Consider the following 12349-nt stretch of genomic DNA (forward strand, 5'->3'; position numbering starts at 1 on the left):
AGGGCAGAGGTGAGGAAGGGAGGCCACTCTATCCATTTTACATCTCTCAGGGACAACTGCCTCTGGGAAAGGATAAAGAACATTTCCTCAAAATAGTAGCCATTTCCTCCACCACAGTAACATTAATTTTTTAAAAACTCCCCCCCCCCTTGGGGGTGATTTCTATGCAAACCTGGTAAATGACCCAAGCTTGCACAAACATCTCCCTACTCTACCTGACTACAGTGTGGAGATTTAATGATCTGTGTGCTAAGGTCCCATTTCAGAATTAGATCTATAATGCATGCATAATTGTGTAATAATAATGCTAATTATTACCAGTAGTATTACTAAGCAATAATCCATGCATATAGTCAAAAGCAATGCAATTGGTAATGTGAGACTGGTCCATATAGTGTAGTGCTTATTTCTGGTATATATTCTATGAACTGAATGTCAACATAATTTAATGCTGATCATTAACTACTGACCTGAGTAACGAATCTTGAATCCTTTCTTACTAGTTGCATGGTCAGTTGACCAGCGCAAATACAACTGATTGGTTTTGCTTGTGTAATTAAGTTGTCCAGTATGATTTCCACTCAGAGCAACTAGTAAAGGACTTTGACCAGAAGAACCTGAAAACATGAAAAATGAAACAGAATACATTTTAACTGATCCTTTCATTAAATTCTGAAAATCTCTACAGCTATAAAAGATTAGCCAAAGTGTACTTATAAATATTCAGTGACTGGAAATATATTCAAAATGTTATCACTTTGTTTCCATGACCCAAAAGACAGACATTTCCTTCAAATTTCACTTTCCTACTGAGTCTGGCAAAGGTTTGGTTTGCACTGAGGTGGCTGTCTGGATATACTACTTTAGATTTCCACTGGAGACATTACTGAATGCCTCTTCAAGCAAATAATAATAATCTTTGCAAAGAGAAAAACAGTATATCAGGAAGAAATACTAGGAATGGGCAAACTCCTCAGGCACAATTCAGGAAGTTCCCACTGATCTATGAAGAATACTGAACTTGGCGAGAAAAACCTTGCCCCAAGAATTTTCTAATTTTCTCTCTAAGTGCTCTTATCTGTTTGTATTTACCAAAACAGATCTTGGTAATTTGAATAGTTTCAAAATAAAACATGATAAGCTAGAAAGGGAAGACAGGAGAGAGAGGCAACTTGCTTGCATCAGACCATCCATTCATTTGAGTAGCCAGCAGACATCTACCACCACCAGCCTGTCATAGTAGCAACCACAGGCGAAACGGAGTGGGAGAACCAGATATGCAGTCTAAGCCAGAGAAAAACTCAAGAGCCTTGCGGATTGTTGTGAAAGCAACATTATGAGCTGCCAAAGCTTCTGTTCTGACCCCAAGTAATGAAATCTTCGGTGGCATTTCTGCTCGATGTTTAATCTTGTGTGTGAAAGCACTGACCATTAAACTTCGTTAGCTGCAACTTGCATCTGAAATGGTATCACCCAGACTCATGTTTAGCATCCCCATGAAAAAAAAATGCCACGGATATCAGCATTTGTTCACATTTATTACTTATCCCAATATTTCCATAATTTTACTTTGTACTTTCACATTATTTTGCAAGTCTTTATTACAGATAGGACTCTCTCTCTCTTTTTCTTTGCTGTTGTTTTGCTTATATGACTTTGTACATCATATTTTTGGAGTGATAGTTATACAGGTTTCCCTGGATGAGACATCTGCCTTGGACCCATTCCAGTCCGGCTTTCGCCCGGGCCATGGGACGGAGACTGTCCTGGTCGCTCTCTCAGATGACTTAAGACGGCATGTGGATCAAGGCGGGTCAGCGCTGCTGATACTTCTTGATCTGTCAGCAGCTTTTGACACGGTCGATCATGACCTTATGACCCACCGCCTTGCTGTTGCCGGAGTTCAGGGGGTGCCCTTACAATGGTTTTCCTCCTTTCTGCAGGGAAGGGAGCAAAGGGTGATGTTTGGCGAGCAGACTTCCTTGCAGCATCCATTTATATGTGGAGTGCTGCAGGGAGCCATTCTCTTGCCAATATTATTTAACATCTATATGTGCCCCCTTGCCCAGATTGCCTGAGGTTTTGGGCTGGGTTGCCACCAGTACACTGATGACACCCAGATCTATCTGTTGATGGGTGCCAGCCAGTCACCGCCCCTGACCAGTTGTTCGAGGCATTGGGAGCCATGGCTGGGTGGTTACAGCAGAGCCGGATGAAGCTGAATCCAGCTAAGACGGAGGTTCTGTACCTGAATTGGGGTGGGGTGGGTATGGGTATTGAGCTCCCAGCTTTGGACGATGCCACATTGGTGCCAGCCCAAAAGGTGAGGAGCTTGGGAGTGGCCTTGGATGCCTCCCTTTCCATGGAGGCCAAGGTCACGATGGTTGCCAGGTCTGCCTTTTGTTATCTTCGGCAGATCAGGCAGTTAGCACCATATCTATCCCCCCAGGACCTTGCCACAGTGATCCATGCAATGGTCACTTCCAGACTAGTCTACGGTAACTCGCTCTACGCGAGCTTACGGTTGAGACTGATCTGGAAACTGCAACGGGTACAGAATGCGGCGGCTCGCCTGCTGACTGCACCACCTTTACGAGTGGGCATTCGGCTGGCACTCCACAGTCTGCACTGGCTGCCCATTGAGTACTGAATCCGCTTCAAGGTTCTAGTGCTAACATTTAAAGCCTTACGCGGCCTGGGACCAACATACCTGTGGGACCGTCTCTTTCCATATATGCCCAGGAGGTCGTTACGTCGGTCTCCCAACATCCATTGACCGTCCCCAGCCCAAGAGACACCCACCTCGCCTCAACTAGGGCCAGGGCTTTTTTAGTCCTGGCCTCAACCTGGTGGAATCAGCTCCCTATTGAGCTCCGGGCCCTACCTGGCTTATTAGCCTTCCGTAGGGCCTGTAAAATGGAGCTGTTCTGCCAGGCTTTTAGCTGAGACTGCGGGCTTCTATTCTTGAACTGGTTGGCCTCCCCAGCCAGCACTGTCATCTGTGCTAGGAACTGAAATAAAAACTGCCATCCCTATGAGATATCATGATGCGAGATGGCTAGGCTGCGCAATATGTGATGTCATGGTAATCTGAGCGCTGTTGAGTTGTCAGTTTTAAAACGTTTTTATTGTATTTTATTGTTTTATTATATGTTGTACTCTTCCCTGAGCCCTACAGGGGATGGGCGGAATAGAAATTTACTAAAATAAATAAAAATAGGACTAGTATGTGATTTTATTCCACTCAGTGTGCTAACTTCTTGTTATCTAAACTATACTCAAAAAACAACTCTGGATATCCCATTGTCTGTAATGTCTGTATTTTGCATCTCTATCAGGAAAAGGGACAGCAATTACATCACACACCAAATATAGCTGAAGTTTGATAGGAATATATACATAAAATACCAAATACATTTTGTTACACACCCTGAATCCATTTTGAGGAAGAGTGGGTTATAAATAAAAAAGAATGAATGAATAAATAAATAAATAAATTAAAGATAGGTGCGTAAGTACTTTACCATGGAATTCTTTGTTGTCTTAATAGCCAGATATCAGTATCCCGTTTCATCAACAGTACACTGATCCTTTTTCAATGCTTGTGTTTTGCTATGAAAAAACAGCCTATTGCTGGCATGAAAAGACCTTTGAAAAACCCCAGCTTTGTGTTTTCAAATTTTCCCAGATCTGCTTGTGGCAGTGTCATATGGCTTCCCTTTTCACAATAGTAAAATTTAGTTGCCAGATAGTAGGATTTACTTATATGATGATGTCACTCAGATAACACAAATTTCCTTTGTTCTCCATCTGACTGGAGGGGCATAGCATCATTTCCCAGGCAATGCTCTGTTTGGCTACATTGTGCTGATTGTCCACGTTGCATGTTAACACCACTCAACCAGGTTTTTGTTCTAATCCAGCTGTAGTCACATACTACAAGACTAATTGGAGCATAAGGTAGATGGAGAATCACATTCCAATGAAAGTAAGAGAGAACAGACGGACAAATTCCTATTCATCCATACAGCTTTGATGATATGGGCATCTGAATGTGTATCTAAAAGCGTATCTCTATCCACATTTGACCCAATTACGCAATGATGAACAATTGATTGGAATAGGAGACATCAGCCCAATTGTCCACATTACAAAACCATATTCCCTTTTCTCTGTATGAACTGTTTCACATCTTTTAGGAAAGGATTACAAAACATTGATTGAATGGTGTAGAGAACATATTTTACAAGGACAAAAAATGTTTGAAAACAGCCTTGCCATTTTGGCTCAGCACTAAAATACACCAGTGTCTGATACACTGGCATTTGGCATTAAGTTTGTTCTCCCAATATTGATAATTGAATCAATACCAAATATTTATTCTTACCATCAAATATTTCCAGCTCATCAAACTGCTTTTCACTTTGAAATGTTTCTACAAAGATAGAGATGTTGTAGCCTGGTTCAACTTTAAGGGTCCAGGCACAGGTTTGCGAATTGGGATAGTTGCCTGGGTAACCTGGACTGAGAATTATTCCAGATGAATCTGTACGGACTTCATTTGCTGGGCATTGTGCTGTACAGAAAGATGGAGAAAGAAATATAAAAAGTTGTTTGCTTTCAGTATCTCTCATTGATTATTTTTTTTGTAAAAAAAGCTACTTAGATATGGGAGATCTTGAATTTATATCAAGTTGAAGAGAACTCAGTCAAGGTACAAAGATGCAGTTCAGAAATTGCATTGTTCATTAGGCCATAAATCAGCCATTAATTTCATGAAAACAGGAGCATTCATGCTAACCTTTTATACCCATGTGAATGTCAAGCTGCTTAAAATAAATGTTCTGACTAAGTTTATGTGCTTGGAAATTTTCAAAGGAGCAATGGGGGGAAAGTTATACAAATCTGAAATTAGTGCTAGTGCCATCACACTTCTATCGATTAACAAATAAAAACTGGTATCATCAAGCAATTCAGGGATCAAAAATAAGTTGCGATTTCTTGAAATCCAAGACCCATACTGACTTAAAACATTTTCTCCAGAAATCTATCTGGCTCATGTAACCAGTTATTTGTTGTTTGAATGAACCTTCACATTTTGCATTGTTCTTACACACTTAGTGAGACTGACAGATGTTGTGGTCTCAGTGTGTAATGTTCTGGTCATTACACTTTCTAATAATATTAATCAGACTAGGAATAACGCCTGTTGTGAGGTTTTATAATTTTTATTGATTTTAATTACAAAAAGAAGAAGCATAAGCATAGATACATAAAAGGGGGGGGAAGGGCATATACAGGATGGGAAAAGCAGAAAAAGAGAAAAGTACAAATATATCAGTTATAATTCTACCTCCAAAAAAAAAAATACCCAATTCGTTCTACCTGCAAGTATAGAGTTCTCCACGTATTTTACCATCTTTATCTTTCATTATAAAACATTTTTACTAAACTATTACTTGCAATACAAGTCTAAACAATTCTTCTTGAACACAAATAAGTATAAAAAAGTCAGAGCAATCTCAACACGGAACTGGCTGATTTAGCTTAACCATGTTGAAAATACAGACTAGTTTGTTAGTTTAACAATATCCTCATTAATATAAACACATAAAATCCATATCTTTATCCTTAAGAAGCTAAAAAAAAATACAGCATAGTATTTTGTCTATCTCAATATAAACAATTTCTCCTGGGAGACGTATTAAAAGCAAATCTGCCAGATTAGAAAATAACTGTGCTGTCTGCCTTTTTAACAATTAATTCAACTCTTATATCACTATTGGTCTAGAAAAAAACAACTTAATATAACCCAAAAATAAAAGTCACATGCCTGTTCTTACTGAGAGTTCCATAACCAACTACCCACAAAGATAGAGACATTTCAAGAGACCCTTCTTGCTAAAAAGAAATCTGTCTCCTGACATAACTAAAATGCACCTTCTCTTTCCTTATTACAGTCTGAGACCAATATCTTTATCCTTAACAGGCTAGAAATAGAACACAATAATTTATTTATCATTATAGACAATATCTTCAAACAAACATATTAGAAGGAGATCTACTAATTTACAAAATAATTATGATGTCTACCTTCTTAACAATTATAGACTAACTTGTACGATTACCCTTATCGCTAGCAAATATAAAAAGCTAATATCATAATCGGTCAAAGACAAGTTCACCAATTTACCAAATAATTATGCTGTCTGCCTTCTTAAAAGTTGATCTAGATTAACTATTTTTACATAAAATTCTTTTCAAAAACTTTTCGGTCCTTTAGCTTTTATGTCCATATTATTTTAGACAAGACAACTTATTATAGCCCCAAAAAAGAAAAAAAAAGAATCTCACATAGCCTTCTAATATCACATATCAGATTTTCTTGCAAAGTCCATATCCAACTACCCACAGAGAGAGATCTAGTTCAGGAGGCTCTTCTTTCTGAAAGATTTCCACATCATGATTTTCTGGTTAAAATTCACCTTCTTGATGCAGTCATCCCTCTCGAAGAAAGTGAGAAAAATTCCACAGCCTTTGTTCCTCTCGACATAACTTCAGTCAGTCTCCATTTCTGGTCTTCTTTTTTAGTTACGCCATAGGGTTCCATTTTGATTTTCTTTTGTTTGTTTCCCAATGAGTCGGTCTCCCATTTCAATTCCACAGATGCTCCTGTAGATTTGAGATTTCGCTAGCTTTCAGGACAAAAGCTCCCATTTGTTTCTTAACCAATTCTGTCAATAAACCAAGATCCTGCTTCAGAGAATTCAAACTGCTTAAAATATCTTTTTTTGTGAAAAATTTTGCTTAGCAAAGCCATTTTTCTCTGTCAGCAAACTCAGTCCATTAATCCAAGTTGAAAAGTAGCTCAGAACCCAATCTCCTTCAACTGGAGTTTTGAGTGTTAGCATATGAATTTCAATCAGACAAGGAGAAATCCCTCTAACAAGTATCTCATTTTGTTCAGACCGTATTGCAGCCAAATAATAGTCTCTTTAACAAATATCCGATTATAATCCAGGTTGATTTAAGTATCCATATTCAGGTTAATTCAAATTGTTTCCAGTACTTAGAGATGTTCTTTAGCTTTCCGAGGGCTCATTCACAGGGAAATTGGAGGTATCGGCCTCTTTCCATTCCTTTCAGCGGCCCGTTTTTTGAAATGTAAAATGACCCATTAGCCTTTGGCAATTGAAAGCCCACTTATTTGCTACACAGAATTGTCATGCTTGAGATAGAGAAGTGATAGATCAAAAGCTTATTGAAGAAAAGAGAAGCAAGCGATCGAGCGTTCACCTCTTGCTGCTGCAATGGTGATCACGACGGGGGGGGGGGGGAGCTTCAAGGCATACAGAGAGAACAGGAACAACTAACGTTACACCCCTGTCTTGCTGTAAAAGCCCCATGCCGAAAGGAGACCCTTCAGGGCCTCTTTGGGAGTGTCACATCTGTGGCACCCCTCCACCCACCTGATTCAGGGGGGCTGCAGGCAGGAGAACCCGCAGACCCCTGAGATCAAGATGATGCAGCCCGAAAAAAAATGGAATAAGGCCTGTTGTGAAGAAAAATACAATGAGCTCTTGAAAGAGGCTCTGGACAAGTGCCCTTTCACCCTTGGTGTTTTCCCACCCCTAACTTCCCACCCCACCCCCTCCAACTACCACTTCCTCTCAACTAACTCAACTAACCCTGCACCATGGGTATGCCAATATCCCCCCACCCATGACATTCACTTACCTCCCCTTGCTGTCTTCCCACCCACCCACTAATCTTTGGCCACCCACCCTTGCTGTCTTCCCACCCACTCTCAACACTTGGCATCCACCCACCCCACAGCTGAAACATATGCTGGCTTCCCCCCACCCTTGTATGTGTGTGTTTCCCCACATCTGTGGTGGCTCAAAGCCCTGAAAGAGGCCCAGAATGGAGATAAGGAAGAATAATTATGGTGGGTACAGGTGGGCATGACAACAGTCACACAGATGCTGAAGCTCAGCATTCCTTTGGTTTACAGTGCATTTTCTACCTTTTCCTGTCAGCCTTGCGGCATTTAGCATCAGTGTGAGCTTGTGGCATGATCCAGAGTTTTTTATCTAGCTTTGCTGTGTTATGGTAAACCATATAGTATGCAGCTCATGGTGTCCATTTTCTGTAGGAGAATTGATCTGACTTAAGTTTTCCATTCTCTCCCCCTCCCCCTCCAAAGCCTCTACCTAGGAAAAATATGATCTTTCTTCACAGTGTGGACCAAAGCAGGCGGGAAGCAACCTCAGTAGGTTATAATAACACAGAGCTGGGTGCAGAGATCAGAAGGGTGTGTATTGATCTGAACAAACAGATGATTCTCTGTGGCTCTCTGAAGAATTGTTTTGGTGGAAGAGGGATAGAGCTGATAAAGGCATTCGAAACCACCCATTAATTCTAGATAAGGTGAGTCCTCTCTTTCGGAAATCCCATTTTTCAGTTTCATGGATTTCTTCATTTGTTACAGTTAAGTCTCAACTTAAGGTCATTCTGACACAAGCACTGACTGTTTTGGAAGCAAATACAGTAAACATGCCAGCTAAAGCACCTAGGAAGCATAAGAACATTTACAAATCTTCCTATAGCAGGTGATTTAAAGAGACAATATTTATTTTGAAATCTGGGGCTGCGGCTATTATGAAATGGAACACTGACTATTATAAGATTGTGTATGCAAAAGTTGTATATGTCTAAGTAGTAAGAGTATATTTGGTTGCATATGTGTAAATTTGGTATTGTATTACATTCTTCCTTTGATGCTTCTTCACTCACCTGGAGATTGGCAACAATTGTTCCCCAGGAAGAAATGTTTGGTTTGGGGGGTGGAGTCTATGGCACTGTACCTGTCTCCCATCCCACCTCAAACCCCTCCCTCTCCAAGCTCCACCCCTCAAATCTCCAGGAATTTCCCAACCTGGAGTTGGCAACCCTATCTCCTTCCCAGAGGCAGTAGCTAACAGCCATGCCTGGGTAGGCAACCTCCAGGTGGAGCCTGAAGATCTTCTGGGATCACAATTGAACTCCAGACAATGGCTCTCTCTCCCCCTGGAGAAAATTAACTGCTTTGGAGGGTGGACTCTATGGCATTCTATTCAGCTGAGGTCTCTCTTTTCTGACAAAAGCAACCTTGGTTGCCTAGCAACAGCTTCTGACTAGTAGCTTCTTCAGTGGCCCAATCCTTGTCTGTCCTGAGTGAGACTGAGGGGATGAGGGAGGGAGTGACAGGAAAGAAGCAGCAGCCATGGCCTCTGAGAAAATGCTCTTGGCAGGGCCAGGCCTTGCTGCCTAGTCATATTACGGCAATGGCAGTGACTTCCTGGCTATTTTGGCAGCCTTTGGAGGCTGGGAAGTCATCTGTTTAGGCCATTGATGGGGTGGTAGAGGTCTGTTGCTGGTGGCGGCCGTGACTCCTTTTGTCAGGCCACAGTAGAGCAGCAGCCCTTTCTAAGGCTGGTTGACAAAGAGAACACAGAGAAGCATCGATGTTTCTGTCGCTGAGGTGAGGCTTTTTTGGTGGTTTGTTCAACAAACTCGGGCCTGCAGTGGGCAGGGGCAGAGGAGTCAGCCATTGGGAGGCCAGAGATGCTGACTGAGCCATAATGGTTCAGTGGTTTATGGAGTGAATGGAATGCACCCTTCAGACAATGGGATTCCATTTGGCCACCACAACAGGGCTTTTATTAAAGAGAGTATTAGTTTGGGGAGATATTCAAAATGGAGACCCTGAAAACAGGACCAGGGCATGTTTATTTCCTATCCCACCAGAGTCACTTCAAGACAGAGGGAAGGGCTGGACTAAGTTCTGAGGTTTTGCCATTCTTCTGCAGTTTTTAGCCTCACTGGTTCTGGTGACTAGAGGATCCAACAGTATTTCACTTGGCCATATTTCTTTCCTGGCTCTTGCCTCTAATTGTTCAGAGCAGGTTAATTTCTCACATGCTACTCAGAACTTCTGCCTAACTTTGTCCTACTTCTTTGTGCTGTCTATCTATAGCCTGCCTCCCAGCTGTCTCCCTGTTCTTTTTTTTAAAGCACGGTCGTTTGAAATGGCAGGAAACAATGTCACAAAGCAATGTTATAACTGATATATGATATATATTGAAGCGGCAGACAGCAAAATAAAGAAGAAAAGCAAACACTGGCAGGAAATTGCATAGCAGAAAACAAATAAGAGCTAATGGACATGAAAAGCAAAGGAACCGAAGACTATCTTAATAGCTTCAATGGCTTCTTGGTAGTCAATATATGCCTCACTGCCCTGAGTGTTCCTTGAAGAATGCCTCCAGGTTTTGTTCTATTTTTTGCTGTTGTTCAATCTCAATCCAATAGTGTGTAAAGAGAGTGCTGCACATGCTACACCCCATAATCTGTCAATTTTTTTCCCTCCATTTCCCAGGTGTTTGTCTCAAAAGTTTGCACCTCATTAGAAGGACAATAACTGGCTTGCATCAAAATACCCTGCAACTGGCCTGTATCAAAATATCCATCAAGCCCTTTTTTATTCCCTTTCTGTTGTGTTGTTGACTCATTCACCACACACAACTTGCTAATTGCTTCTTCTGACTCCTTGTTGCAAAAGATAAACTCAGATTTTGTCACACTCATAGGAACCAGAAAACAAAATCCCATCACAGTGAACTCTTTTTAAAATCCTAAAATAGTACATAAAATGTATTCTTGTATGGGTACACTAGTTTACAAGTGTATTTGTGAAAGCCAAAGATTATTTTAGGAGACAGAAATAAATGAGACACTTTGTAGTTACATGAAGGGAAAGTATGACTAGCAAATTGTGAAGGTTAATGCTGGGGAGGTGAGAGACAAATTGAAATGAATTGAAGTGTGACAAAAATCTGGCTGCATCTGGAAGATTGGAATTTATTAGGCATTAATACGTAAAGTGTGTTGTAGCAAAGAACCTTGCTTCTTATCAAAAGAACCCAAATAATACATAGGAAGCAGCCCTTCTTTCCAGGACAAAAAAAAAGTGAGCAAAAAATTAAACATAATACACTTCTACTGATCAAGTGGAACTTTTTTTGGATGTGTCTGCTCACACATTAGTGTTTGTGGTAAATACTATTTTCTCCCCCTTGCTATCTTCTTTTGACACACTGGTCCCATGGCTGACTGCTATTCTTTCTCACCTTGTCAGAGATACCTTGAATGGCATTGGGGAATGCTATGAATTAGCAAGTCATATGGTACTGTGTTTCAAACAGTCAAAAATCTTGTTAATCCAATTGGCAAAATGTAAACAATTTCAAGTATTTTGGGATGTGGAATGTTATAGTATAGCCCGATCTTGTCAGATCTCAGAGGGTAAGCAGAGCTGGTTCTTGGATGAGAGACTGCCAAGAAAGATTGCAGAGGAAGGCATTGGAAAATCATATCTGCTTAATGACTTGCCTTCAAAATCCAATGGGGTAACCCATAAGCCATTTGTATCTTCATGGCATTTTACACATGCACAGACACAATGCATATTTTATATAAATATGAGGATCAATATTTGCCTCCCCAGTCGGAATAAAGAGGCTGACATTGTATGTTGGGTAAAACGGGCCACTTTATTAAACATGACTATAGCGTAACTAGCACAGCAAGGACTACCTGCAGCTGGACAAGCCCCAGGGTTGTCCCACGACCCTTCCTTGTCCAGGGATGGGCAAACCACCCTGCCCCCAGAACAAGCCATAGTGATGTGGCTAATGCCGGGCCGGCCAGGCCAAAACTCCACCTCCCCCAAGTCAGGCCTTGATCACACAAAAGGAGCCAAATTTAGGGGGAGGCTTCAATACGATCCACATTGTGCAGCATTGAGCCATGCAGCCCATTTGCCACTCCAGCACATCGCCTGCACTCAACTGGTGCAGAGCCCTGGGTGCTCACCTGAAACTTCAGTAACCCCTTCCTCTTTGTGCCAAGTGACCAACTAACTTAACCATATCAACTTTCACCTAACTTTCACACCTCTTTCAAGCAGTACAAGGTAGTCGAAAAACACTCCACCGCCAGCCAATCAGGTGAGAGTGAAAAAATTCCTAACTGGTCCGTAATAAGGCCACTGGCCAAAGCTTGTACTACTGCAGGGTGGGTGGGTGGGCTGAGAGCCACAAAAAAACCTGCAAAACTCAGGGCAGAACTGGGGCTAATATAGCCCCAATGCTCCACCCCCCCCCCCCTCGACAGTTCTCAGATGCTCCCGATCCTCTTGGGAGAAAAAAAGTGGCTGGGGTGGGGCCAAATTCCTAATGAAAAGCAGCAATGTTGAGAGCAGGTAAACAATATATGTCTAGAAAGGGGGAGAAATCACTAGAAAGGG

General features: G+C 41.4%; 1 protein-coding gene across 1 annotated transcript in view; it reads right to left on the reverse strand.

Moving 5' to 3' along the window:
- Positions 1 to 12349, reverse strand: part of CSMD1 (CUB and Sushi multiple domains 1) — a 1753937-nt gene that overhangs the window by 105101 nt on the left and 1636487 nt on the right. Inside the window, exons 47-48 of the mRNA XM_060234944.1 lie at positions 4388 to 4576; positions 471 to 617 (exon numbers count right to left, since the gene is read on the reverse strand). Coding sequence (XP_060090927.1) covers positions 471 to 617; positions 4388 to 4576 — 336 coding nt within the window. The remainder of the gene's footprint in view (positions 1 to 470; positions 618 to 4387; positions 4577 to 12349) is intronic.

The sequence above is a fragment of the Heteronotia binoei genome, chromosome 1 (genome assembly GCF_032191835.1).
Source record: "Heteronotia binoei isolate CCM8104 ecotype False Entrance Well chromosome 1, APGP_CSIRO_Hbin_v1, whole genome shotgun sequence".
Lineage (NCBI taxonomy): Eukaryota > Metazoa > Chordata > Lepidosauria > Squamata > Gekkonidae > Heteronotia > Heteronotia binoei.